The 25010-nt window shown below is 43.6% G+C and overlaps 1 protein-coding gene across 1 annotated transcript in view; it reads right to left on the bottom strand.

The window, feature by feature from the left end:
• The window catches only part of LOC139277985 (mitogen-activated protein kinase 12-like), a 68945-nt gene that overhangs the window by 27938 nt on the left and 15997 nt on the right, over window positions 1-25010 (bottom strand). Inside the window, exons 3-4 of the mRNA XM_070896633.1 lie at window positions 24765-24823; window positions 1804-1915 (exon numbers count right to left, since the gene is read on the bottom strand). Coding sequence (XP_070752734.1) covers window positions 1804-1915; window positions 24765-24823 — 171 coding nt within the window. The remainder of the gene's footprint in view (window positions 1-1803; window positions 1916-24764; window positions 24824-25010) is intronic.

Genomic DNA, 25010 nt, shown 5'->3' with positions numbered 1-25010 from the left:
GGGAGAGGAGAGGGGTGGAGAGGGAGAGGAGAGGAGAGGAGGGGAGGGGAGGGGAGGGTGGGGGGGGGAGGGGGGGTGGGGGGGGATGGAGGGGAGGGTGGGGAGGGATGGAGGGGAGGGTGGAAGAGAGAGAGGAGAGGGAGGGTGGGGGGGGGAAGAGAGGAGAGGGAGGGTGGGGGAGAGGAGAGGAGAGGAGAGGAGAGGAGAGGAGAGGAGAGGAGAGGAGAGGAGAGGAGAGGAGAGGAGAGGAGGAGAGGAGAGGAGAGGAGAGGAGGAGGGAGGCTGAACAGGCCTGGCTGACGTGAAGAAGCCGGGCCCAAGACTTCGGGCGGGGCCCGCCCCCAAGATGCCGGGCGGGCATGCGGGCCCCGCCGAAGGAGTTAAAGATAGGTGGCCGGGGGAAGCCGGAGCTGAGGGGGGGGTTCGGGGGGGGGGTGGGTGGGGGGAAGAGTCGGAGCAGGAGCTGGGGGGGGGTCGGAGCGGGAGCTGGGGTGGGGAGTCCGGGGGGGGGGTGCGGAGCGGGAGCTGGGGGGAGGGGGGGGCGTTGAGAGAGCCAGCTGGAGCTGGATGAGGGAGGTGCAGCCTGATCCTCGCAGCCCCAGTGAGGCCATTCGGCTAGGGCTAGGGGCTGCGTGCTTCGGACCCCTCCCACAAAGTTTCTGGCGCCTGGAGCTACTGCACATGCACGCCCACTGTAGCGCACCTGTGCAGAGGTCCCGGCACTGATTTCAGCGCAGGGACCTGGCTCCGCCCCCCCACAGCTCGTGCTGCGCTGCGCCGAGCTGCAAAGGACCTGCAGGAAGCCGGAGAATCTGCAGGTATTTTTTAGGACCACTTTCGGGCACGACAAACGGGCGTCAAGGTCGAGGCTGCGCCGTTCTAGGCGCGGCCCGAAACTTGGGCCCAATGAAAGTGGTTGTTGGTGCCAAAGCACTAAATCACGTAACTCCTCATTCATCGTCATTGAAACTGTAAAGAATTACTATTACTTGCAAAGTTTCAAAGCCTGTTGGGTGCCATCCTTCATTTCACAAGACCACAAAGAACATGCGTGCTGAAGGGGATTATTGCTTAATGTACACTTCTTTTTGTGTGTGATATATGAATAATGATCGGGGACAATAGAGTAGTGATTATATTACTGGACCTGTAATCCAGGGGGCTGTAGAAAACGCGAGTTCAAATCCCAGGCAATTTCAGAATTTGAATTCAGTTTAAACAAAAACATGGAAAAAGAAAACTGGCATCAGTAAAAATAACCATGAATTGTCATAAAAACCCAACTGGTTCACTAATGACATTTTGGGAAGGAACCTGCTGTCCTTACCCATTCTAGCCCATCTGTGACACAAGTCCCACGCCAATGTGGTTGACCATTCACTGCCCTCAGAAGTGGCTTAGCAAGGCATTCAGTTGCATCAAACCACTGGAGTGGTTCAAGAAGACCCATCACTACCTTCTCAGGACAACTAGGGATGGGCAATAAATGCCAGTCTTGCCAGCGACACTCTCATCCCCAGAATAAATAAAACAAATAAGATCACTGTTCTGATGGTTGCTTTTGGAAGTGGAAAGGGCAAAAGAATGCTGTTTATTGTACTCTGGTGAAAAAAATCCCAATTATGGATAACTCTAAATGTGTTGCAAATTAATATAATGTGTGACAAAGTAGTACAAGGCCATAAGACAGAAAGTAATGATATTTGTACAGATTAGCTTAAACTTATCATTTTAAAACTGATCAGGATATTAATGAGCATCACATATGCATAGTCAAAATGAATAACTGGAGGACAAACTGACCTTTAGGCCTTTCAAGATTTGATACACTAGAAATTGGATCCGGTCTTCAGTCAGTTTCTCATGCTTCATTAATTTGCCAAGGTCTGTTCCCATAAAAGGCATAACCAAATAACTGCAAAATAATAAACATAGCATCAACATGGCCTCTCGAACTGTAATACAGAACATGAGTTACTGTACCCAGCTGTTATAATGTTTAGATAATCAGTAACCAGAGGACTGGCTGGTGATTATTTGTCTATGATAAGACAAGTCTTAGGCACAGCATGGGATGAAAAATGAAGCCATTCCCGACGGTGAGATTTAATGCTTACGGTTTGAGAATAAATGCAAGTGATATGCAGGATTTTCGATTTTCAAAATTATGCAAATTTAAGCTCTATATTAAGAATCTATTTTGAAAAATAATATTTAAATATGAACTGAAAGTTCCAGCAGAATAATGTGAAGATAATCCAGTTTATTGCTGCACATTTTACACCCTGAGCATTCTGTCACTTCTATTTTCTGCAGTGCATTTTGATTAAGTTGGATGTCAACACAGCATAGCATCCAGGAAACACACTTTTTGGACTCCAGGGGAATCAAGGGATATGGGGATCGGGTGGGTAAGTGGCTGAGGTCGGAGATCAGCCATTATATTAGTGAATGGTGGAGCAAGCTCAAGGGGTTGTATGGCCTACTCCTGCTCCTAATTCTATGTTCTTATTTTAACTGTTTGTGATTGCACTCATCAATTTTTGAGAGGACAGAATATCAACCATGATGCATTTAATACACAAAAAAAAAAATCATAAATGGTACACATTTCTTTTCAAGTTAACTGTTGTCAGCTATTTTTTGTATTATAATGATCTACTCTCACATGACAAGATTTGTAATGCGGGAAAGACATGCACATTCAGTAATAATGGGCCTACACTTCACAGGTGATTGCATATTGTATTAAACAGAATTATGCCCATTGGTATACAAGACTCATATTAAAAAATGTAGTGATCAAGACATTATTAAATGATTTGGTATTTAACAAGATCCTTTAACTAGCAGTCATGGCACACCCCTACAAGCACCTCAGCTAACATGAGATACGGTTTGTAAATGTATCTTCCCCAGCTATATTCATAATCGAATTTCCTTTAAATAACAGACTTACTGTAGAGAAAAAGACTATTGTCCCGAAGAACCTAAACAGTTACAAATCATGAACCTCAAAGCATGTATTATAAAAAGTGTTAACAGAGGGGTCATTTCTGTGACAACAGACAGATAGCTGACGGGCTAATTGCAGTGTCTGTGATCTGCTCTCAACTATTAACATTTTAGTTAATAATCTGTTACTGTTAGTGGATGCTTTAATGTTGCGTTTTCTCCAGTTGCCAATTTTCTCCGCTGCCATTAACTCTATGGGGGTATGTGCAGCAGTCATCCTCCAATATCTCGCTCCAGTAGCCATTCTTCTGTGAGTTAAGAAAGCAGGCTGTTTAACCATGGGGGACATCGCATTGGAGCCTGATCCTGGCCTTAATCAATTCCCAATGTGTACTTCAAGCAGGAGTCACTGGATAGCAATGAGGAGTGGAACCCTGCCCAACATCCCCCTCTCTAATACAGAGGGGTTAGGCCTATCACTCATTTTCACTTCAAAGTCTCCTTCGATAATTCAATTCCATTCATTGTGTATTTACAATGGACATTTTCGACCAATTTATCATTGTTAAATATGTTTTGCTATTTGACTTGCTCACAATAATCAACAGCATTGCTGTTTTCAATGTTGTGCTGTGCACACTAGTTTTCAACATTTTTTTTTTGTCTTGATCTACACAGGATTAAACTATATTTCCACAATTTTGCATGTTCTTCAAATAACTGTGACAGCTTTGGAAAACCAGTGTGTGTGTGTAAGTAGTTCTGATTACCTGTCATGCTGATTACCAATAATTATATATCCTGCTTTTCAAGAAAAGCTCCAGGGAGGTATCTTCAATAATTAGAGAACAAAAGACAAGCATGCACCCAACTAATTAAAGCACAAAACCCGAATGGGACCCTCAACCACATATATTTACCCGACTATTTGTTTTATTTGTTTGTATGTTCTGTATAATAGTTAATTGTTTAAATATCTCCAATCAGTGGTTAGCTGTAAATAATGTCACTTCAAAGAATATCACAAAAATATGACATCTACAAAGTATGGCAAGTTAATCCAATAAAAGATCAGATTTCTTTTATTCTCCTTTCTCCACAAATGTTCTTCCCTTCCTCCTGCTCTGAAAGCAGTAAGCCAGTGCTGGGGTATGATTCCAGAGGCACACTCCAGTACTGTAACCAAAATGGCCCCAGACACTGAGTGCCAGCAAACTATTTGCCCATTGGCCATCACAACTGACCCCAACGTGGTCTTACCTGCTATCCATACACATATACTTTCAGAAGGGTTCACTCCTCCCCTGATAGTGGTCAAGCTACCTCTGGAACCTTCGGCCAGTAATAAATCAATGCCTTCAGATGGGAAGGCGAAAGGAGAAAAATTGAAGAACAATAGTGGAGAAAAACAAAATCTTGTGTCCGATTTTGCTGATTGAAAAGGTCCATGCTGGGATTCTCCTCTTTGCGACAGAGTTCTGGTGGGGAAGGATTTCCGTCTACCCCTCCAAATCTGCTTCAACCTTCACCCAGGTACCTGGGTCAGGGCTCACTGTGATGCACGACAGGTATCACACCGAGGGAGCCCACCAATGCGAGGGCACAAAATCCCAGTAGTCAGGATCTGCAGCGGGGACATCACTGCAGCACCAGAAGAGGCGCCAGGGGACGCTAAAGGAGCAGATGTGCCCTGAATATGGCATCAAGGCTTCCACTGGAGGCCTCAGCGGAGACCGAGGTCTTCAGCGGTTAATTGCTAGGCTTAGACTGGCGTGAGACGCGACCGGGAGAAGGCTCCCTCCCTCCCTTGGGGGAACTTGGGTCATTTACCGCCACTTCCTGTCATAAGTGAAGTGCGTGGGAGGGAAACGGACCCCATTTTTATGCAGCAGTTGGGCAAAGAATGGCCAACAGCAGTCCTGGCAGTGGTAGGGGAGGTAAATCCTGGTCGGGGAGGTGAGTTGGCAGCAGGCCTCACTGCCCAGATTTTTCCTCGTTCTCCGCTATCTTGCTGAGAAGAATCCCCTTATGTTAAGGGAGCCGAGAATCTGGCTTATTCACTGCACCACTTTTTTATTAATCAAAGTAGCGGCCCCCTTTTCGCTCTCAAATTTATATATGCCAACTCAAAAAACTTGGAAGAGCTGATGAATAGCTTCAAGATCACGGTCACAGCTCCCAAGGAGCCAACAACTCAAAAAACTACATGGAACTGAAAAAACGATCTAAATAAAGGCCTATGATCAAGGCCACTGCTTTAAGGCAACTGAATAAGTTTAACACCTTTCATTGCATTGAATTTCAGGACTTCTTGTCAGTGTCTTGCAATTCAACTTGTCTTGTGAAAACTAAAACTCAAATTGCTGCAATGGAATGCAGTGGCACGGGGACTTGTTATGACTGAGCTGTACCCAGTACTCCCAACTGTTGTATCCAAGCAGGGGCAGGTGTGTAAAAGTGCAATTTTTGCAATGGTGGATTTAGACATTTTTAAATGAAGAGATGAGCTATGGTGGTGCAAAATTTATTTCCCAGGGAAATCTGGGCCATGTGCCACAGAAGATTTTTTATTTTTGACACTTTTTTGATGCAGTTTCCAGAATTTGGGTGTGTACTGTGATTCATCATTGAAGCTAAAATGATTTATTCTCCTCCTTCCCCTTTCAATATTGCCATGGGATCTTTTACATCCATCTGAATAGACAGATGGAGCCTTGATTTAATGTTTCAACCAAAAGATAGCACCTCCAATACTGCACTGTAGAGTAACTGTAGACCATAGATTGTATACTCAAGGGCTAGTGTCAAGGGCTAGTCAAGGGCTACCAACTAGCCAAGCTAGTGAACAGCTCCGCATATACTATAGAAGGCAGGAGTGAGACGCGCTGTCTTCTGCAATATTATACAGCAAGAAAGCCCATAATATGTCCTTACTATACAGTATAAATGCACACGAGGCCCATACTTGAGAGAAGATCACTCTGTGACCTGTTACCTTTATTACCAAGACCTCAAGAGACAGATGGTGGGTGGAGCTTCCCCTTTTATACCGGAAAGTCCAGGTTAGGAGTGTCTCCCACAAGTTCGCCCCCTGTGGTCAGTGTTCTCTCAAGGTGTACAACTTAGGTCAGCTTATACATGGGTTACAATGACAGTTGAATACATGACAGTCCACATACAGCATAAGGCTTTAACATTTGGGTTAAAATGTTTTAAACCTGGTCAAAGGTGTTATGGTGGTTTGTCAATGTCATCTTATTGCTTAGAATTGGGATATATTTTTTATTGAAATTGATTACTATAAACCTGAGAGGCGACAATAAAAATGCCTCCCTCGTGGACATTGCACATGTGATGCATCAGCCAAGACTCGTATAAAATTGTAATATTCCCATGTGGCAGAAGCCAAGGTCTGGCTGTAATAGAACATAAGAAACAGGAGCAGGAGTAGGCCATACGGCCTCTCGAGCCTGTTCCGCCATACAATAAGTTCATGGCTGAACTGATCATGGACTCAGCTCCACTTCCTCGCCCGCTCCCCATAACCCCTTACCGTTTTAGAAACAGTCTATTTCTGTCTTAAATTTATTCAATGTCCCAGCTTCCACAGCTCTCTGAGGCAGCGAATTCCACAGATTTACAACCCTCAGAGAAGAAATTCCTCCTCATCTCTGTTTTAAATGGGAAGCCCCTTATTCTAAGATCATGCCCTCTAGTTCTAGTCTCCCCCATCAGTGGAAACATCCTCTCTGCATCCACCCCGTCAAGCCCACTCATAATCTTACATGTTTCGATAAGATCACCTCTCATTCTTCTGAATTCCAATGAGTAGAGGCCCAACCTACTCAACCTTTCCTCATGTCAACCCCCTCATCCCCGGAATCAACCTAGTGAACATTTTTTGAACTGCCTCCAAAGCAAGTATATCCTTTCGTAAATATGGAAACCAAAACTGCATGCAGTATTCCAGATGTGGCCTCACCAATACCTTGTATAGCTGTAGCAAGACTTCCCTGCTTTTATACTCCATCCCCTTTGCAATAAAGGCCAAGATACCATTGACCTTCCTGATCACTTGTTGTACCTGCATACTATCCTTTTGTGTTTCATGCACAAGTACCCCCGGGTACTGCGGCACTTTGCAATCTTTCTCCATTTAAATAATAACTTGCTCTTTGATTTTTTTTTCTGCCAAAGTGCATGACCTCACACTTTCCAACATTATACTCCATCTGCCAAATTTTTGCCCAAGCCTTAGACCTTTTGCAGATTTTTGTGTCCTCCTCACACATTGCTTTTCCTCCCATCTTTGTATCGTCAGCAAACTTGGCTATATTACACTCAGTCCCTTCTTCCAAGTCGTTAATATAGACTGTAAATAGTTGGGGCCCCAGCACTGATCCCTGCGGCACCCCACTAGTTACTGGTTGCCAACCAGAGAATAAACCATTTATCCCGACTCTCTGTTCTCTGTTAGCATGGATAGAGGATTGGTTAACTAATATATTACCCCCAACCCCGTGAACTTTTATCTTGTACAATAACCTTTTATGTGACACCTTGTCAAATGCCTTCTTGAAGTCCAAATACACCACATCCACTGGTTCCCCTTTATCCATCCTTTTTGTTACATCCTCAAAGAATTCCAGCAAATTTGTCAAACACGACTTCCCCTTCATAAATCCATGCTGACTCTGCCTGACCGAATTATGCTTTTCCAAATGTCCTGCTACTGCTTCTTTAATAATGGACTCCAATATTTTCCCAACCACAGATGACTTGCGAAAATTTATCCTAGTTTACAAAACAGTTATTTCACGAAACAATCTACTGATAGAGTCATATCATCATTGAATTGCTAGGGTGTTTTTGAAAAACAAACAATACTTAGATAATTAATATTTTCTTCGCATTTACTATTAACATAATGTTTAGATCCCAGAGCAAATGTCCAATTGTTACATTATCCACTTTTTCGGAGTTCGTTCCACATACTCACTACCCTGCTGTGGGGAGAGAAATGTTTTTTTCTCATCTCTAACTTTGTTTGACACTTGTAAATTTTGTGTTTGTGCCCTCTTGCTCATTGTCCAAGACAAATTGTCCACGCATTTATACTTTTCATTATCTGAAGACCTGTATGATATCCCGCTACAATCTTTTCTCCAGTGAAAGACATTTATGTTTTTTTTTTAAGAACTAAAGCCTAAAATCACTCTGGACACTCTTCTCTGAATCCTTTCTAAAGTATCAATGAGGCAGGAGAATCAAAATCGCTTGTCTAACTGCAGCACTGATCTGTGCAATGTCACTGTGACTTGTTTTGACTAGTAGTCCATTGCACTGCAGTACCCAATTTGCCTTATTAATAACTTTGGAGGAAAACAGCACCAGATGGCTCCATTAGCCATTACCTTAGGGTGGAAGCTAGGGGATGCATTGATTGCAGGATTAAGAGTTAAATAAATGGAATGATCTCAAGAGTATAGTAGAGAGGTGTAGCAGCATAGTGGGAAGGTTTTGATTACACAGATGCTGTCTTCTGTATTTAGTTTCAATAAAAATCCTGTGTGTTTCTACCACTTCCATTCAAATGCTGCCCAGTAAATCACTATCTGGCATCACCCAGAGATAGTTGGTTTACACCTTTAGGAACCCTTTAATTTATAAGGCTTAAGATTCAAGAAACTATTTCAATTCAAATATTCATGCAGACTTTGTGGGAAGGTGAGCCCTTCCTTATGAGTTAATAAAAAACCTGTCTGACTTACACACGTTGAGGATCAGAGAATTCACTTCTCATCATTTCTAGCAAGATCTCGCTTATTCAGAATGAAATTAAAATCAATACTTTGGTCTATCCAAAATAAGCTTAGAATTAAGTTATAAAAATGTTTTTACTCAGCAGGACATTGTTTATTTGATACGTCTTAAATGTTACCGACCAACCCCTGTTCATATACTGGCTGCTAAAATAGTGCACACAGTATTGCAATTTCTATCTTCTGCACCAGACCTAGGCAAGGCACTTTAGCAGCCACTATGCAAATGGACATCAAAAAAAATGGTTGGCTACTCTACAACTCATTAAGGTACTGGCTCATAGAAAGTCTGGCTCTGTAGGAACTAGCAGCCTTCCAGCATCTCACCCATGGGTCTACCCTCAAGGCTATTCGAATGTGGTCACTTTCCAGCAGGGATCACTGGATAATGATTAGATGTGGGACCAGGCAGATTTTTCACCCCTCCCTAAGTTGTTCTCCTACAGCACCCCAGACACGTGCTAACTCAGCACAGGCTAGGGATCAAACCTTCCTGATTGTGTGCATCAGTTCCAAATTCTCCATTTACCCACTGAGCCATTTCAGGAGTCATATCTTTAGCAGAGAAGAACTTCAGTCATGTGTTTTCACGGTAATGGAGGCCAGAGTTTTGGATTCATACTTTTCGGTGCATTTTCTGTCATTTGCCAAACATTGACATCATCTGTTAAGTATATACATGTGTTACATATAAGAAATGATATAATAATATTTGAGGATCATATCATGGGTATGGGAAGTTAAATAAGACTTAAGAAGAAGACTTCCATTGCTCGCTATTTATAGTGAAATTGTAAACAAGTTCTTAATAGGTTCATTTACGATTTCACTAGAAATAGAATACAATGGAGATTTTACTGCTTAGCAAACTGAATGAACTTTAAGAACTGCTGCCTGTTGACAGTTTCTGATGTGTTAAATGAAAAATAGCTTGGTTGTTATGGAAGTACTTAACTATTTGACAAATCTCTAATTGATTTACTCTAGTTTCCATGGTTACTGAACTATTTTCACTGGAGATGGCAATTCAACTGTTGGAGTACAGGATATACACTGGTCGATCAGGAGGAAACAGAGGTCAACCTCAAAAAGAAACACATTTAGATTCATCAAACACGTCGCTGAACACCAAGGCCTTGAAAGTATGCAATATGATACTAGCTATGAACACTCAATGTGATTGTCTGAAATATACTGGATATATTAAACGTTTGTGGCCATGCTTTCTGCTGCCTAGGCACCAAGCTCTGGAACTCCCTGCCTAAACCTCTCCTCCTCTCTACTTCGCTTTCCTCCTTCATGACGCTCCTTAAAACATACCTCTTTGACCAAGCTTTTGGTCACCTGTGCGAATTTCTACTTATGTGGCTCGGTCAAATTTTTAATCGCATAATACTCCTGTGAAGCACCTTGGGACGTTTCCCTACGTTAAAGGTGCTATATAAATATAAGTTGCTGCTGTTGTTGTTGTTGATAATAAATGGTTATCATCTCTGCTAAAATGGCAGAGGGGAATTTCAGTTAAATGTAGGATAGTACCCCATAGAACCCTCTATCTGCATATATTAAAAGGGTATTTCTTATGTGCCTAGCTATCATGTTCAAGACTTCATACTTTGTGACAACAAAATAATTTAAAATTCGGAGCTGAGCCTGAAACTGGCAGTGCACGTCAATCTGCAAGGTTCCGTGAACAAACAATGAAAATCTGAGTGAGCCGAACGCCTGAGCATAGTAACCAGGCTTAAAAATAAGAAAATTAAATCAAATCTGACATAATTGATTGCAAGAATGCAGAACAGTTACACAATGTAGCTTTTGCGACACACACACACTAACTTTAGGAGAATAATGCATTGTGCATTACATGGTATATTTTGAATAAAGTGCATCCTCTGGCTTATTGGCCCCAAATTTCCCCAGCCGCTTAGAGCGGCGTAGTTAGATGTGGTGCGCCAACTTCATGGGGGACAAAACGCGGCGAAAACCTACCGGCATAATTTGGCCGTTCCTGGATCACTATGGGCCCGTGGTGTGGCGCCGGAGAAACCTGCGAGGGGGGCGGAGCTTGGGCCGCGCTTGTTCAGCGCAGTCGGCAGGGGGCGGGGCTTGGGCCTGGCGGGTCCTCGAGTGCCGGCAGGGGGACGCATGATCGTTTGTGCATGCGCACATGCACAATGGGGCAGGAACCTTGGCAATCGGCCAATTAAAGGGAGAGCGTCCTCAGTGCCTCAGCAGCATTGGCACTGGGCCATATTAGAAGGTAAGGTGTGAATTGTGATTTTTGGGTGCCTGAGGGAGTGGAAAGGAGTGCTGCATAGATGCATGAAATGTGAGAACTGTGTGTTTTCAAGATCACCTGAGTGTAAATCCAATACACCAATTATGCAAGAGCGTGCAACAAGGACAAAGAACTTCTTGAATGAGGAGGTAGAGAAACTAGTCACTGTCATTGAGGACAGATGGCAGGAGCTGGATATCAGTAAGAGTGGTCCCACAAAAGTTCCACCCAAAGAAATGAGGAGATGCTGGAACCTAGTTGCAGAAGAATTCTCCGCAGGGGTGAAGACCGCAAGAACTGGAAGTCAGCGTAAAAAGAAATGGCAGGACGTTGGTCAAGTAGTGAGTGTAAGTATTATCTTGAGTTTTAAATGGAATTGCAATTGTTACTGTGATCATCTGTATATGTCCCATCCATCAGAACCATGTGGTAAAAATTATATTTTCATCTTTGCTGAAGAAATTGGCCCACAACAAAAGGGAGACAACTAGAACATAATAAGAACATAAGAATTAGGAACACGAGTAGGCCATCTAGCCCCTCGAGCCTGCTCCGCCATTCAATAAGATCATGGCTGATCTGGCCGTGGACTCAGCTCCACTTACCCGCCCGCTCCCCGTAACCCTCAATTCCCTTATTGGTTAAAAAATCTATCTATCTGTGACTTGAATACATTCAATGAGCTAGCCTCAACTGCTTCCTTGGACAGAGAATTCCACAGATTCACAACCCTATGGGAGAAGAAAGTCCTTCTCAACTTTTAAATTGGCTCCCCCATATTTTGAGGCTGTGCCCCCTAGTTCTAGTCTCCCCGACCAGTGGAAACAACCTCTCTGCCTCTATCTTGTCTATCCCTTTCGTGATTTTAAATGTTTCTAAGATCACCCCTCAGCCTTCTGAACTCCAACGAGTAAAGACCCAGTCTACCCAATCTATCATCATAAGGTAACCCCCTCATCTCTGGAATCAGCCTAGTGAATAGTCTCTGTACCCCCTCCAAAGCCAGTATATCCTTCCTTAAGTAAGGTGACCAAAACTGCACGCAGTACTCCAGGTGCGGCCTTACCAATACCCTATACAGTTGCAGCAGGACCTCCCTGCTTTTGTACTCCATCCCTCTCGCAATGAAGGCCAACATTCCATTCGCCTTCCTGATTACCTGCTGCACCTGCAAACTAACTTTTTGGGATTCATGCACAAGGACCCCCAGGTCCCTCTGCATCTCAGCATGTTGTAATTTCTCCCCATTCAAATAATATTCCCTTTTACTGTTTTTTTTTCCCCCAAGGTGGATGACCTCACACTTTCCGACATTGTATTCCATCTGCCAAACCTTCGCCCATTCGCTTAACCTATCCAAATCTCTTTGCAGCATCTCTGTGTCCTCTACACAACCCGCTTTCCCACTAATCTTAGTGTCATCTGCAAATTTTGTTACACGAGAACAGGAGGAAGGCTGCCAAATCTGCATCAACTACCACCACTGGAACAGAGGGTCGCTGCCTTGCTGAGTCGCACCTGCAGAAAAAGAATCAGCTCTGCATAAGCTGGGCCCACACGCGAGGGTGAGGGTCAATCATGAAAATGCATCGTCGCCCTTCAAATCAACCTGCTGACTGGCCTGCTACGCGTGAGACTACTCATTCCACCCATCCTGCCCCCTCCTTTCCTGCTAACCATTTGACTGATCTGTTGTATTTTGCAGATGATGATGATAATCCTGAACATCAACAAGATGATCCAGATGGGTCCGCTCCAGACCAAGGCAGGTAGGGGCAGGAGGTATCTATGGATCTGTGTTCACAGGAGAATGCTGATCGTGATATGGATCAATCCTTGGTACAGGGCATCACTTTGCCAGACACCTCCATGAGCTGTGCCACGACATTCCTTGGTTTCACACCTTCCGAGGTTGCAGGTCCCAGTGGTGGTGGTGGAATGCAGCTTCAAACACCCAAGGCCCCACCATGCCAGCCTGCACCTCGCACTGGAGGGGTGCCGCTATGCAGACCCATGGCGAGGGGAAGGAGAAGCCGACCAGTCTCTCCTGAGATGCAGCCTTCATCAGATGTACATCAGGTTATGTCACTGGGTGAGGAGACCAATACCCTTACCCAATCACTTGTGGCCACCGTTAGTGGGATGCGTGATGAGGTTGCGACACTGTCGGGAGAATTATCAGCACTGAGACGGGAACTGAGGACGGGCATGTCAGAGGGAGTGCAAACGATGGCAGAGGCCATGAGGGAGCTAGCTGCTGCAATAAGGGCACACAGGCCTGACAATCAAATGCCACTCCCACTGCAATTCCCACACCAGCCTTTGTTGAGACCCAAGCCGGGCCCTCAGCCCCCACCCCCACCCACCGGGTATGTTTTTTTAATTAAAATATCTGGGGAGCTAACCTAAAATGTAATCTATATTATCCAAATTTAAGCTCAATATTAAGAATATATTTTGAAAAATAAATATTTAAATAAGAACTGGAAGTTCCAGCAAAATAATGTGAAGATAATCCAGTTTATTGCTGCACATTTTACACTGAGCAATTTTATCACTTTTATTTTCTGCAGTGCATTCTGATTAAGTTGGATGTCAACATAGCATAGTATCCAGGATACACACGTTTTGGACTCTAGGGGAATCAAGGGATATGGGGATCGGGTGGGTAAGTGGCAGAGGTCGGAGATCAGCCATTATATTAGTGAATGGTGGAGCAAGCTCAAGGGGCCGTTTGGCCTACTTCTGCTCCTAATTCTTATTTTAAACTGTTTGTGACTGCGCTCATCAATTTTTGATAGAACAGAATTTCAACTTTTACATATCATCCCATGGTGCATTTAATACACAAAACAAAATCATAAATGGTACACATTTCTTTTCAAGTTAACTGTTGTCAACTATTTTTTGTATTATAATTATCTACTCTCACGTGACAAGATTTGTAATGTGGGAAAGACATGCACACTCAGTAATAATAGGCCTACACTTCACAAGTGAGTGCATGTTGCATTAAACAGAATTATGCCCATGGTATACAAGACTCATTAAAAAATGTAGTGATCAAGACATTATTAAATGATTTGGTATTTAACAAGATCCTTTAACTAGTAGTCATGGCACACCCCTACAAGCACCTCAGCTAACACATCTGTCAATCTATTTTTGCTCCATACAGGAAATATTTAAATTGTGCTTGCTACCTCCTCTTGTTGGCATGAAGTTCAGGACGTCACTGAGGGTCCTTGTGACTGTGGACGTTCATGTAAAACAGGTTATAACGGCTCAGCCACCCGTTAAACACCTCTACTGATTTTTGTTTCGACTGACTTCCAAAGTTAAGCACTGTATTTGAAGAATTAGGGATACAAATCAGTACCTTACTGCTTGGAGTCACATCATGATAGAGTATTAACATTTGTGGATCGCTTTCAGTTTCGCTCTTTCAATTTTTCTTCTGCATTTAAAAAAAAAAATTGAGTTTGCTTCTGTTTTTTTATATTTTCCTTTCCTTTTTTTCTTTTCTTGTCCTTTCCATCACTTCTGTTTCTCTTTCGTAGTTTACTTTGATATTCCTTTTCTCTCCTTCCTTAGGAAAGAATCAGGACCTGGAAAGAATCAGGACCTGGAGCCAAAAAAAGCCCAGTGGTCAGAGTGGCACTGGTCCTTGGAGTGGCAAGGGGGCAGAGATTGTAGCAAAGCTGGAATGTCATAAATAGACAGAGGTTGCAGAGAAGCCCAAACTTGGAACAGTGAAGATGTTGAAGCAAAATGATGAAGAAAGCTTGTGACACAGATATACCACATTATATTAGGCTTATGGTGTATGGTGGATGTAGTCAAGTTGGTATTTCACAAACACTTTTGAAGCCTTTACAGACCAGTACAAAATATGTCAGGCCAGGTTTGGGCCATGCAAGATGTGCTGTTTATCCTTGGTTTAAATTATCTGAATGTTTGATTAATGGTTTAAAATCTATTACATATTCTATGTAGTCATTTGAAATTATTGTCGAGTCCTGTTAAATGCAACATCTTGGGACACAATGCGTTGCAGGTATAGAGCTACCCACACATTTGGTAGTGTAAAATAGAAACTATTTGATGAGTAGAATTCTCATAACTCACAATAAAGACACAAGTGAGATAAGCAGACCATTTGAATAGTAAATATTGTCCATACCATATAATATTCTACTTATTCTATTTATCTAATTAAAACGTTAAACAAAGATTTTAAAAAAAAAGAGATTCGACTGCCATCTTTTTCACTTTTGGTAGAGTTTTTTGTAATGTTATGTCTACAATAGGAATTTATACTGGAATCTGACAAGTATGAGTGGAGAGGATCACTGGCTGAATCAAGGATGAGCTCTCACTGTGCAGTGGATTTTTTGACCTTGGATAGGCCTCAGTTGTGCTTTTTTATTAAGGGAAGACTTGGCTTTTACATTAAGGGCAGACTTGGCTTTTACAAATGTTTATCTGTTTTGTTATAAATGTATATGCAGCAGGGATTAGAATTCCTGTTGCAATTGGTTAATCAGAGAAAGTGAAGATTATTTTAGTTACTGTTAATATTATTGCTTTTAATGAGTAGAAATAATGTCTGTTAACATGGCAACTCTATCCACGACCATTGATAAGGTGTAGAAACAGCCTGGATTGTAATAATACAACTGGTTCTGTTTGCTATGAGAAAAGTTACTCTGTAACTGTATGATTATATTAGGCATTTCATCAGGAATTGCTTTTCCTTTTTTTGCATAGAAAAGTGGATGTGATCTTACTTGCAAATACAAATCAAATTTTTCCTAGCAAATTAATTACTTCAAGGAGGATGTCAAGGACTGAGATAAACAAGTAAACTTCTACATTTTCTCCCATGCACTCCTGAAGCCATGCGGTGCACTCGTGCGGTGAATGGTTTCCAGCGTGGCAGTTGTCCATTGGAACCTTGCTAAAGTGGACATACTTTGTGTGTTAGCCTAGGCACTGAGTGTTGGCTTTCTATTGCTCCATGGAGGCTATCACAGCTGAGCCTGATGCTGCCCTCATCCAATGTCCGAACTAGGTAGCAATCCAAAACAGATATATTCTCTTGAATCTGGGGAGTGAAGTCCAGATGTAGCACCTCTGCTGTTGCCCCAACTGAGATCGGTGAAGTCAGCACAGAATGAGCAGTGGAAAAAATGCCACTAGTTATACTTTCAAACCCTTTCAAAATTTTGAGTGTAATATCTCCAAGTTTTCAGATGACACTAAGCTGGGTGGCGGTGTGAGCTGTGAGGGGGATGCCAAGAGGCTGCAGGGTGACTTGGACAGATTAGGTGAGTGGGCAAATGCATGGCAGATGCAGTATAATGTGGATAAATGTGAGGTTATCCACTTTGGTGGCAAAAACAGGAAGACAGAATATTATCTGAATGGTGGCAGATTAGGAAAAGGGGAGGTGCAACGAGACCTGGGTGTCATGGTACATTGAAAGTTGGCATGCAGGTACAGCAGGCAGTGAAGAAGGCAAATGGCATGTTGGCCTTCATAGCTAGGGGATTTGAGTATAGGAGCAGGTAGGACTTACCGCAGTTGTACAGGGCCTTGGTGAGGCCTCATCTGGAATATTGTGTTCAGTTTTGGTCTCCTAATCTGAGGAATGACGTTCTTGCTATTGAGCGAGTGCAGCGAAGGTTCACCAGACTGATTCCCGGGATGACAGGACTGACAGATGAGGAGAGACTGGATCGACTGGGCCTATATTCACTGGAGTTTAGGAGAATGAGAGGGAATCTCATAGAAACATATAAAATTCTGACGGGACTGGACAGGTTAGATGAAGGAAGAATGTTCCTGATGTTGAGGTAGTCCAGAACCAGGGGTCACAGTCTAAGGATAAGGGGTAAGCCATTTAGGTCTGAGATGAGGAGAAACTTCTTCACTCAGAGAGTTGTTAACCTGTGGAATTCTCTACCGCAGAGAGTTGTTGATGCCAGTTCATTCGATATATTCAGGAGAGAGTTACATATGGCCCTTATGGCTAAAGGGATCAAGGGGTATGGAGAGAAAGCAGGAAAGGGGTACTGAGGTGAATGATCAGCCATGATCTTATTGAATGGTGGTGCAGGCTCGAAGGGCTGAATGGCCTACTCCTGCATCTATTTTCTGTGTTTCTATGTAACAGTTCCAATAGATCCCAGCTTAACCTCCTCTGTTTCAGTGAATACACTCCTACTGTTTTTAAAGCTTTGTCACACCTACCGCCTCTTACCCTGGCCATTATCCTCCTGAATCTACATTGCATCTTTCCTATGGCACCCACTGCACACAATACTCGACCTACAGCCTTATACTAACTTATCATCTCCTTGCTTCTGTATTCAGTGCCCCATTTATAAAACCAATAATCCAGTTTTGTTCTTTGTTTGGCTCTTCTCAACTTTGAAAGATCTGTGTTCCTGCACCCTTAGATATCTCTCTATTCTCCCACTTCATCAAGGATCTTATTGTTTCAGGTGTACATCCATCCCCATTACCCCACCCCGCCCCAATATCCACTACTTCACATTTATTTATCTTGAACTGCATTTACCATATATTTGCCCACTTCCCTTAGTTGTCAAATACTTCCTCACGGGTTCCCATGTCAGCAGGGTTTTTTTTAAATATCACTGTGTAATAACTTTCTTTTGTGTGGAAAATAATTGAAATTGCCATGGATATTTACCATTAATACATCAGTACTGTTGAGAAATATCCCCTTTTTTGTGCCCTGTTAGCGCCTCGGGGAGTGGGGGGGGAGGCGCGCTAACGGGGCGCAATGCAGTTTTCGCCCAGGGGAGAGGGGGGTGGGGCTACCATCTCTGGGGAAATTGCCCTGGAGGTTTGGGAGGCACAGTTAGTGCCCCGGCCACCGCGCAACCGCCGATGACGTCATTGCCATTCACGACGACCCTATACCACCCAGTGGGGGAAATTGCCCCTGGGCCGCGAGGCTGGTGCAGGCGGATGTCAACGTCAGCTGTGTGGGTTGCGTAGCTGGCGGACATGCACTCTCGGGGTGCTGTTTAAAGAGGAGGCCAGCAGCGCCCTGGGCCACCATCTTTTTCAGTCGGCCGATTCATGGGTCGGCTCGATGATGGCAGCCCTAGCATGGTCTGGGTCGGCATCGTGCTGGCCCGGTCACACGCTGTCCTGGTGGTCCAGTGGCAGCCACCAAAGGGCCATGCAGAGTGTGCAGCGGCCCTCCTGTTTAATGGAAGAGAGGTCTTGTAGCACGTCAGCGCTACGTGGAACATCTACATAGCGTTGGATGGAAGTGGAGTGCCAGAGACAGTGCTACGCTTCCTTTGAGGAGCGTTGGGCCCAATTACGTGTCGGGGGCGGAACTTTCGAGCCGGGCAATAAAGGTCCCAGCCCCAGAAGGTTACCACTCCCAATCGGGGTGGGGGACAATTTCGCCCCCTTAAGATCTTTAACTAAGTTAAAGATTCATCACAACAGAGCTTTGCTGTGGATTATAATGACACTCTCATTGGAACCAGGGAAATCATTTACTATAACAAGTCTCCAACGTGACATTTGCAAATCAGACAACCTGGACTCCCAGCTGACACACTACCAGCAGCTCAGAGGGTGCTCAACTTGCTCCCAGACCTTTTAAAATATGAACTATTGTTTAATCTTTTAAATATTTAAAAAGCTCCAATAATGTATCCTTGTTTTCTTGCAAGTCTGTTTTGAGAATTAATTATTTTCAGAATTTTCTATTGATAAACTTTATGAAACCAAACTTGGAGTATGGAAAAAGAAAAGCGGTTTAGCAAATATGAGAACAGCGTATGCAAAATGCAATGTGAAAGCAAATCTTTGTGATATGAGCAATCTGACACATTACAGTGAAACCTTTTTAAGATAAACTTACCACACCAAAATGTCAGTACACTAGGTTCAAGTGGAATAAGTATTATCGATAGGTATGAAACAAAAAAGTAGCAAGGCCAAATGCATTCACAGTAAGTAGTCAGAACAACGTGAAATTGTTGCACTCTGATGAGGCTGATCACTGCCGAAAGTGTGATGGGGCAGGACTTGCACCTGCACTACACTGATCCTGCCAGTTTCTGGGCTCAGTTTCGAATGGAGGGTGAGTTCCAAGTGTTGTAATACCTCCCATTGGTAGCATGCCTGGCCGGGGTGGGAAATAATGCATTACCGAAGGATTTAAACGTCGACAATAGCTTAAACCAGCTTGGGAGCAAAGGCTGAAAATTTGGCGCTGAAAAATATTTGTTAGTTCAGCAGGGAGGCTGGGAATCTCCAGGTTTTCCAAGGCAGCAGTGGAGGTGGTGCTGGGCCAAGTGAGATAGAGGAGATGATCCTGTTTGGGACAGAGCAGTGACGACCCTCAAAGGGTTCTGTTCAGGCCCAGCAGCAGGAAAAAAAGACTTGCATTTATATAGTGCCTGTTAGGACAGTGTGTGCCATCTCCATGAACCCATCCATGGTGTTGCAAAATGCTTAATGTCTTACTAGGTTAGGCAAAGCAAGAGGAACCAACCACACCTTCTAAGAATACATTGTATACCAAGCATGTCTGCCACTTACAATCATCTCGCCCTCACTGTCAAGAGCTTACAGGAGGTAGCAAGAAGCACTTTACCCTCGTCAGCACTTACCTGAAAGTGTTCCTTCATTCTGAGTCCAATAAGCATGCAACTCACTCACATGGTATGCACCGGTCACCATCCTCATTATGGTCTGTATGTTGACATCTGATATTTAATGTCAACCAGAGGACATTTTAAAAGGAAAAGACCACCCAAAATCGATTGGGGTGTAAAATGGCCGGCCGAACTGCTACCGTCTGTTTTCTGCCAAGGAGTAAAAGTGAAAATTCACCTCATGGTCTCTTGGCTGAAAGCCTGGGGACCTAAATCTCACGGGTCCTGTTTATAGAACATGAAGTGTGTTTGCAGGCACCAGGAATGGTCTCCAACAATGTTCAGCAGATGGCAGGTCAATAAGAAGAAGAATCCACTTGTAGCTACAGCATGAAGAATGATAACGTCTTTGTACTGCAATCCACACTGGAGTGTAAAAACTCCAGGTGGATCTGCAGCGGAGTCCCCACAATGCAAGCCTTAAGGGCAGTCTGTACTTCTTTCATGGATGCTCTATTTTCACTGGTGTCCTAGGAAAGTGAAGCAGTGTCATCAGACATAGCTGTAGAGAGTAGCATTGATATCACATGAGCCACCCAGAGGTGTGCCTTTTGGGTTGAAGAGCGCTGGCATAATAGATTGCCTTAAAATGAAGGAATCATAGTAGCTCCCAGGAAAAGGGGTTACAAATAATCGACATTCGGAATCCTTTCCTGTTGACCTACGTAGTGGTATTGATCCATAGAGCAAGTATGGTGGCCACAGAGGCACAACCCAAGACTCAATTACAATACTAGGCCAAGCTACCGCCAGTTGTTGATGGGGAAATGGGCTTGCTGTAGCAAATAATGCATCTGTGATTTGCTTTATGCATCACTGCACAGCTGATTGGCTAATGTTACGGATATACCCAGCGGCAGGCTGGAATGACTTTCTGCATAAAAGTTTACATTTGTAATGGACTTTAGAGCTACTAGCAGTGTGGTTCCTATGATGGAGGTGGGCTGTAGGTTGGGTTAAACACATGGCATAACTCGCTGATAGCTTCCAATGTGCAACACAATCATCACCATCATAGGCAGTCCCTCGAAAAGAGGATGACTTGCTTCCACGCCAAAAAAGGATTGAGTTCACAGGTGTTTCAATGAAGGACCTAATATTCCAGGTCCTGAACTACATCCTGAAGGGTGGAAGATGCCTATGCGTGGATTTTTTTTAACATGTGGTGGCCGTTGCACACCAGCCACCACCGGGCTTGACCGAGTTAGGTCTTGGTCCAGTGGCAAGGGTTATCCAACACGACTGGAGACCTGCTCTGCTGCACGAACCTAGTGCGCACACATATCGCAGTGTGGGCTGGCCCGTGCTGCCGGTGGGCCCCTGGCCCTGAACTCATGCCTCTCCTGGGCCCCGATCACGTCCCTCTACAGTCTCTCGCCGCTCCTTCGCCCTGATCTCGCCGCTCCTGCTGTATCTGCCCCTGCTCCAATCACCGACCTGGACCTTGATGACGTCACTCTTCGCTGCCATCACCCTCCTGCACCAGCTCGCGCTGCTCCCTGAAGTAGTATGCCTCCATGCTGCCCATGGCCGCCACTCCTTTTATGGCCCCAACCTGCCGCTGGTATTCTCACGCAGGTCAGGGCCTCCACACTGCCCATGGCCGTTGGTCGCCGTTCCTTTTACAACACAATCATCACAAGCACTGCTCCTGGGCCAACTGGAGGTGGGAGCACCTCAGTCTTTTATATTCTTGTTTGGGGGATATCAATGGGTAAGTGTCATGCACCCCCTGTATTGTCTGACCAAACTAGCTTCCCTCTGCTGCTCCTCTTCCTTCCAGATAACAAAGATACACAGATTTTTGCAATGGGCAACCCATTGTGCACTCTTTAGAATTGGGGTTGGGGCAATGGGAGCCCCATAACAAAAAGTACAAAGGTAAATGGTAAAGCTCTCGTCAGCTGAGAAATGATAGCTAAGGTTGAAGCTCATGGAATTGAAGGCAAATTATAGACCTTGTTAACAAATTGGCTGAGTGGCAAGAGACAGAGTAGGGATAATGGGCAGGTAATCTAATTAACAGAATGTGACTAGAAGTGTCCCACAGGGATGTGTGTTTGGGCCTCAACTATTCACCATATTTATCAATGACTTAAATGATGGGGCAGAAAGCCACATATCCAAATTTGCCAATGATACAAAGATCGACGGCATTGTAAGCAGTGTAGATGGAAGTGATATTAATAGATTAAGTTAAAGGGCAAAACTGTGGCAGATGGATTTCAATGAAGGCAAGTATAAAGTCACCCACTTTAGACCTAAAAAGGATAGATCAGAATACTTTCCAAATGGTGAAAACCTAGAAACAGTGGAGGCCCAAAGAGACTTAACTGTCCATGTACATATATCGTTAAAATATCATGCACAGGTACAGAAAATAATCAAAATGGCTAATGGAATAGTAGCCTTTCTATCTAGAGGACTAGAATACAAAGGGGCAGAAGTTATGCTACAGCTATGCAAACCCCTATTTAGACCACACCTGGAGTACTATATTCAGTTCTGGGCACCATACCTTAAGAAAGATATAGTGGCCTTGGAGGGAGTGCCACGTAGTTTTAACAGAATGATATCTGGACTCCAAGGGTTAAATTACGAGGAGAAATTATACAAACTAAGGTTATAGTTCCTGGAATTTAGACGATTAAGGGGTGATGTAGATCGAAATTTTCAAGATATTAAGAGAAATTGATAGGGTGAAGAGAGAGAAACTATTTCTGCTGGTTGGGGAGTCTTGGTCTTGGGGACTTGGCCTAAAGGTTAGAGCCAGGCCTTTCAGAAGTAAAGTTAGGAAACACTTCTACACACAAAGGGTAGAAGAAGTTAGGAAATCTCTTCCACAAACGGCAGTTGATGCTGGGTCAATTGTTAATTTCAAATCTGAGATGGTTAAGATTTTTGTTCGCCAAAGGTATTAAAGGATATGGGGCAAAGATGCATTAATGGAGTTAGGTCACAGATCAGCCATGATCTCATTGAATGGTGGAACAGGCTCAAGGAGCTAAATAGCCAATTTCTGTTCCTATAAACTGTGAATCTTTGTAAAGTAACTGCTAAACTCTTTGAATCCACTTCTGCCTTTTCTAAAGCATCTTGTAACGCGGTTTATGGTTAAGCATAAATGCCCTATGCAAAATGGGGCATTTAAATACACCCACCCTTTTTAGGCTGGCACTAAAATCGAACATAAGGGACCTGTTCCATTTCCTTACCCCACAATTCTATTTCCTCACCCCTCATGCCTGAACTGGGCTGTATTCACTGGAAAACCTGGGCTGATTAAGACATGTGCTGCAGATTAAACTAATATCCCTAACTGCATACTTACCAATTATCATCCTGAAATCCAATTTTCAAAGTTGAACTGGAACAAATGCTTTTATGCAGTGCCAAGAGATTTGAAATTAAACACTTTATCAAAACTTGATCAGTAAATTGAATCCAATATATCTTGCAGACTAGGTAATATATAGTCACTCACAATTTCATGATACGGGAATAATAATTTCAGTAGAGTGTTATCCAATGCATTGACACATTATGGAAACTGGAAAATGGAAACTTTTTCCAGAACAAACAGGGGTTTAGTACATTCAAGTTCACTACAAGCAGATTGTAATGGTCCCAGATTTCTGCTGGGCCAGGGGTACAAGAAGGCTGCAGGGAAATCAGCTAGTACCCAGGGTCCCAGCCCACTCCCAAGTTTCGGTCTGCCCCAAACATGGCCCATGAAGTCAAAGAGGGCAGGGCTCGGTCAGGAAATTTCCTCAGGCCCAGGCCTCATATGGGGCTATTGAGTGGTGGAAATGGGGCCTAGCTAACGTAACCAGGCCAGAGTCCTGGAAGACCCCAGAAACTATAACTATGTCGAATCAGATTGGCCCTCCTAAAAAAAAAAAAAATCTGCCTGTGTGAGGGAGTGGGCCTAAAGAGGCCATCTTGTAACACAGTCCTGCCTCCCTCCCCTGCTGGGTAGCCAAGATGCACCCATTGTTGCGCAGGCGCCCGCTGGCTGTACTATAATAAAGTGACCCTTCCTTAACCCTGGATACTCCAGTAAGGTTAGGAGTGGAGGTGACAGGTGCCCACTCCATTGCATTCCATAGACCAAGGATTTTCAGTCCCACTGTCTCTGAATAAAAATACATAAGCTTACATTCATTCCTGCTTTCTAAAATATCTTTAGGTTCTGCATTTATTTTTTTCCCCAATGACATACCATTTCTTTCCTTGTCTCTCCAGTTTACTACCCTCCTGAAGACTTTGCTGACTGGGGTAGAAACATTCAGTGCCAATTGCCCTCAACGTACTCTGCCCAAGTGGCCATTTTTCATTGCAAGCCTCAATAGTGAGTGTTAGCAGGTCGTCTGACTGGAGGATTCTGCCCTCCCCCAGCATCCACACACACACTTGTGTAAGAATCAGGAGCTGACCTTCCCTTCCTTAGCTCAGGGTGCAATGGCCAATTGTAATACCCTAACTACTATTCTCATTATGATCAAGTGGCTGTGCCCGAACAAGGAACCTTCCTGTTCTGTATGGCTGAGATGGATGTTTTACCTTTGAGATATTAATGACCCAAAACATTTTTTAAATCAATATATATTGTAAAGTTGCTCCATTTCAGTTGATAGAATGGTTACAGCACAGAAGACGACCATTCGGCCCGTCCGTTCCGGCTCTCTGCAAGAGCACTTCAGTTAGTTCCATTCACCCCTCCCCACCCTTTTCCTCATAGACCTGCAAATGTTTTCCCATCAGGATAGTGCTTTGCGAGGCAGGATACGTTCTCTTGTTCATATTGACTAAAGCTAGAAAACTATGGCTGCCTTGTGCACATCATTTTGTTAATATAAAAATGGTGAAAGACTCAACTGTTTAGTCTTTAGTACAAATGCTTCAATTTAATTTAGCTGTGTGCTTTATTTTGGGATATGGAGGGATAGTATTGTTGTTCCCAAATAAATTACTTAATTAAAAACTTACAAATCATTAAATTTCTCCAAGGACAGATCTGGTGTGAAAACATCCAACAGCCCAATAACCTAGAGAGAAAACAGAACACCTTACGTCAATTAACAATTCATACAGATTATTATCCAGTACATCTGACAGGAATAGAAAACAAAAAACACAAATCATGTCATGTGCATTTCTGCAGCAGTTTTCAAAAATTATGAATCTATATTTTATTTTTAGCACACTTAAAGGGGCTCTGTCTTTGCGAAAAAA

The sequence above is a fragment of the Pristiophorus japonicus genome, chromosome 13, assembly GCF_044704955.1.
Source record: "Pristiophorus japonicus isolate sPriJap1 chromosome 13, sPriJap1.hap1, whole genome shotgun sequence".
NCBI lineage: Eukaryota > Metazoa > Chordata > Chondrichthyes > Pristiophoridae > Pristiophorus > Pristiophorus japonicus.
Note: the sequence above shows the minus strand (reverse complement) of the source record. Positions and strands in the feature narration are given on the sequence as shown.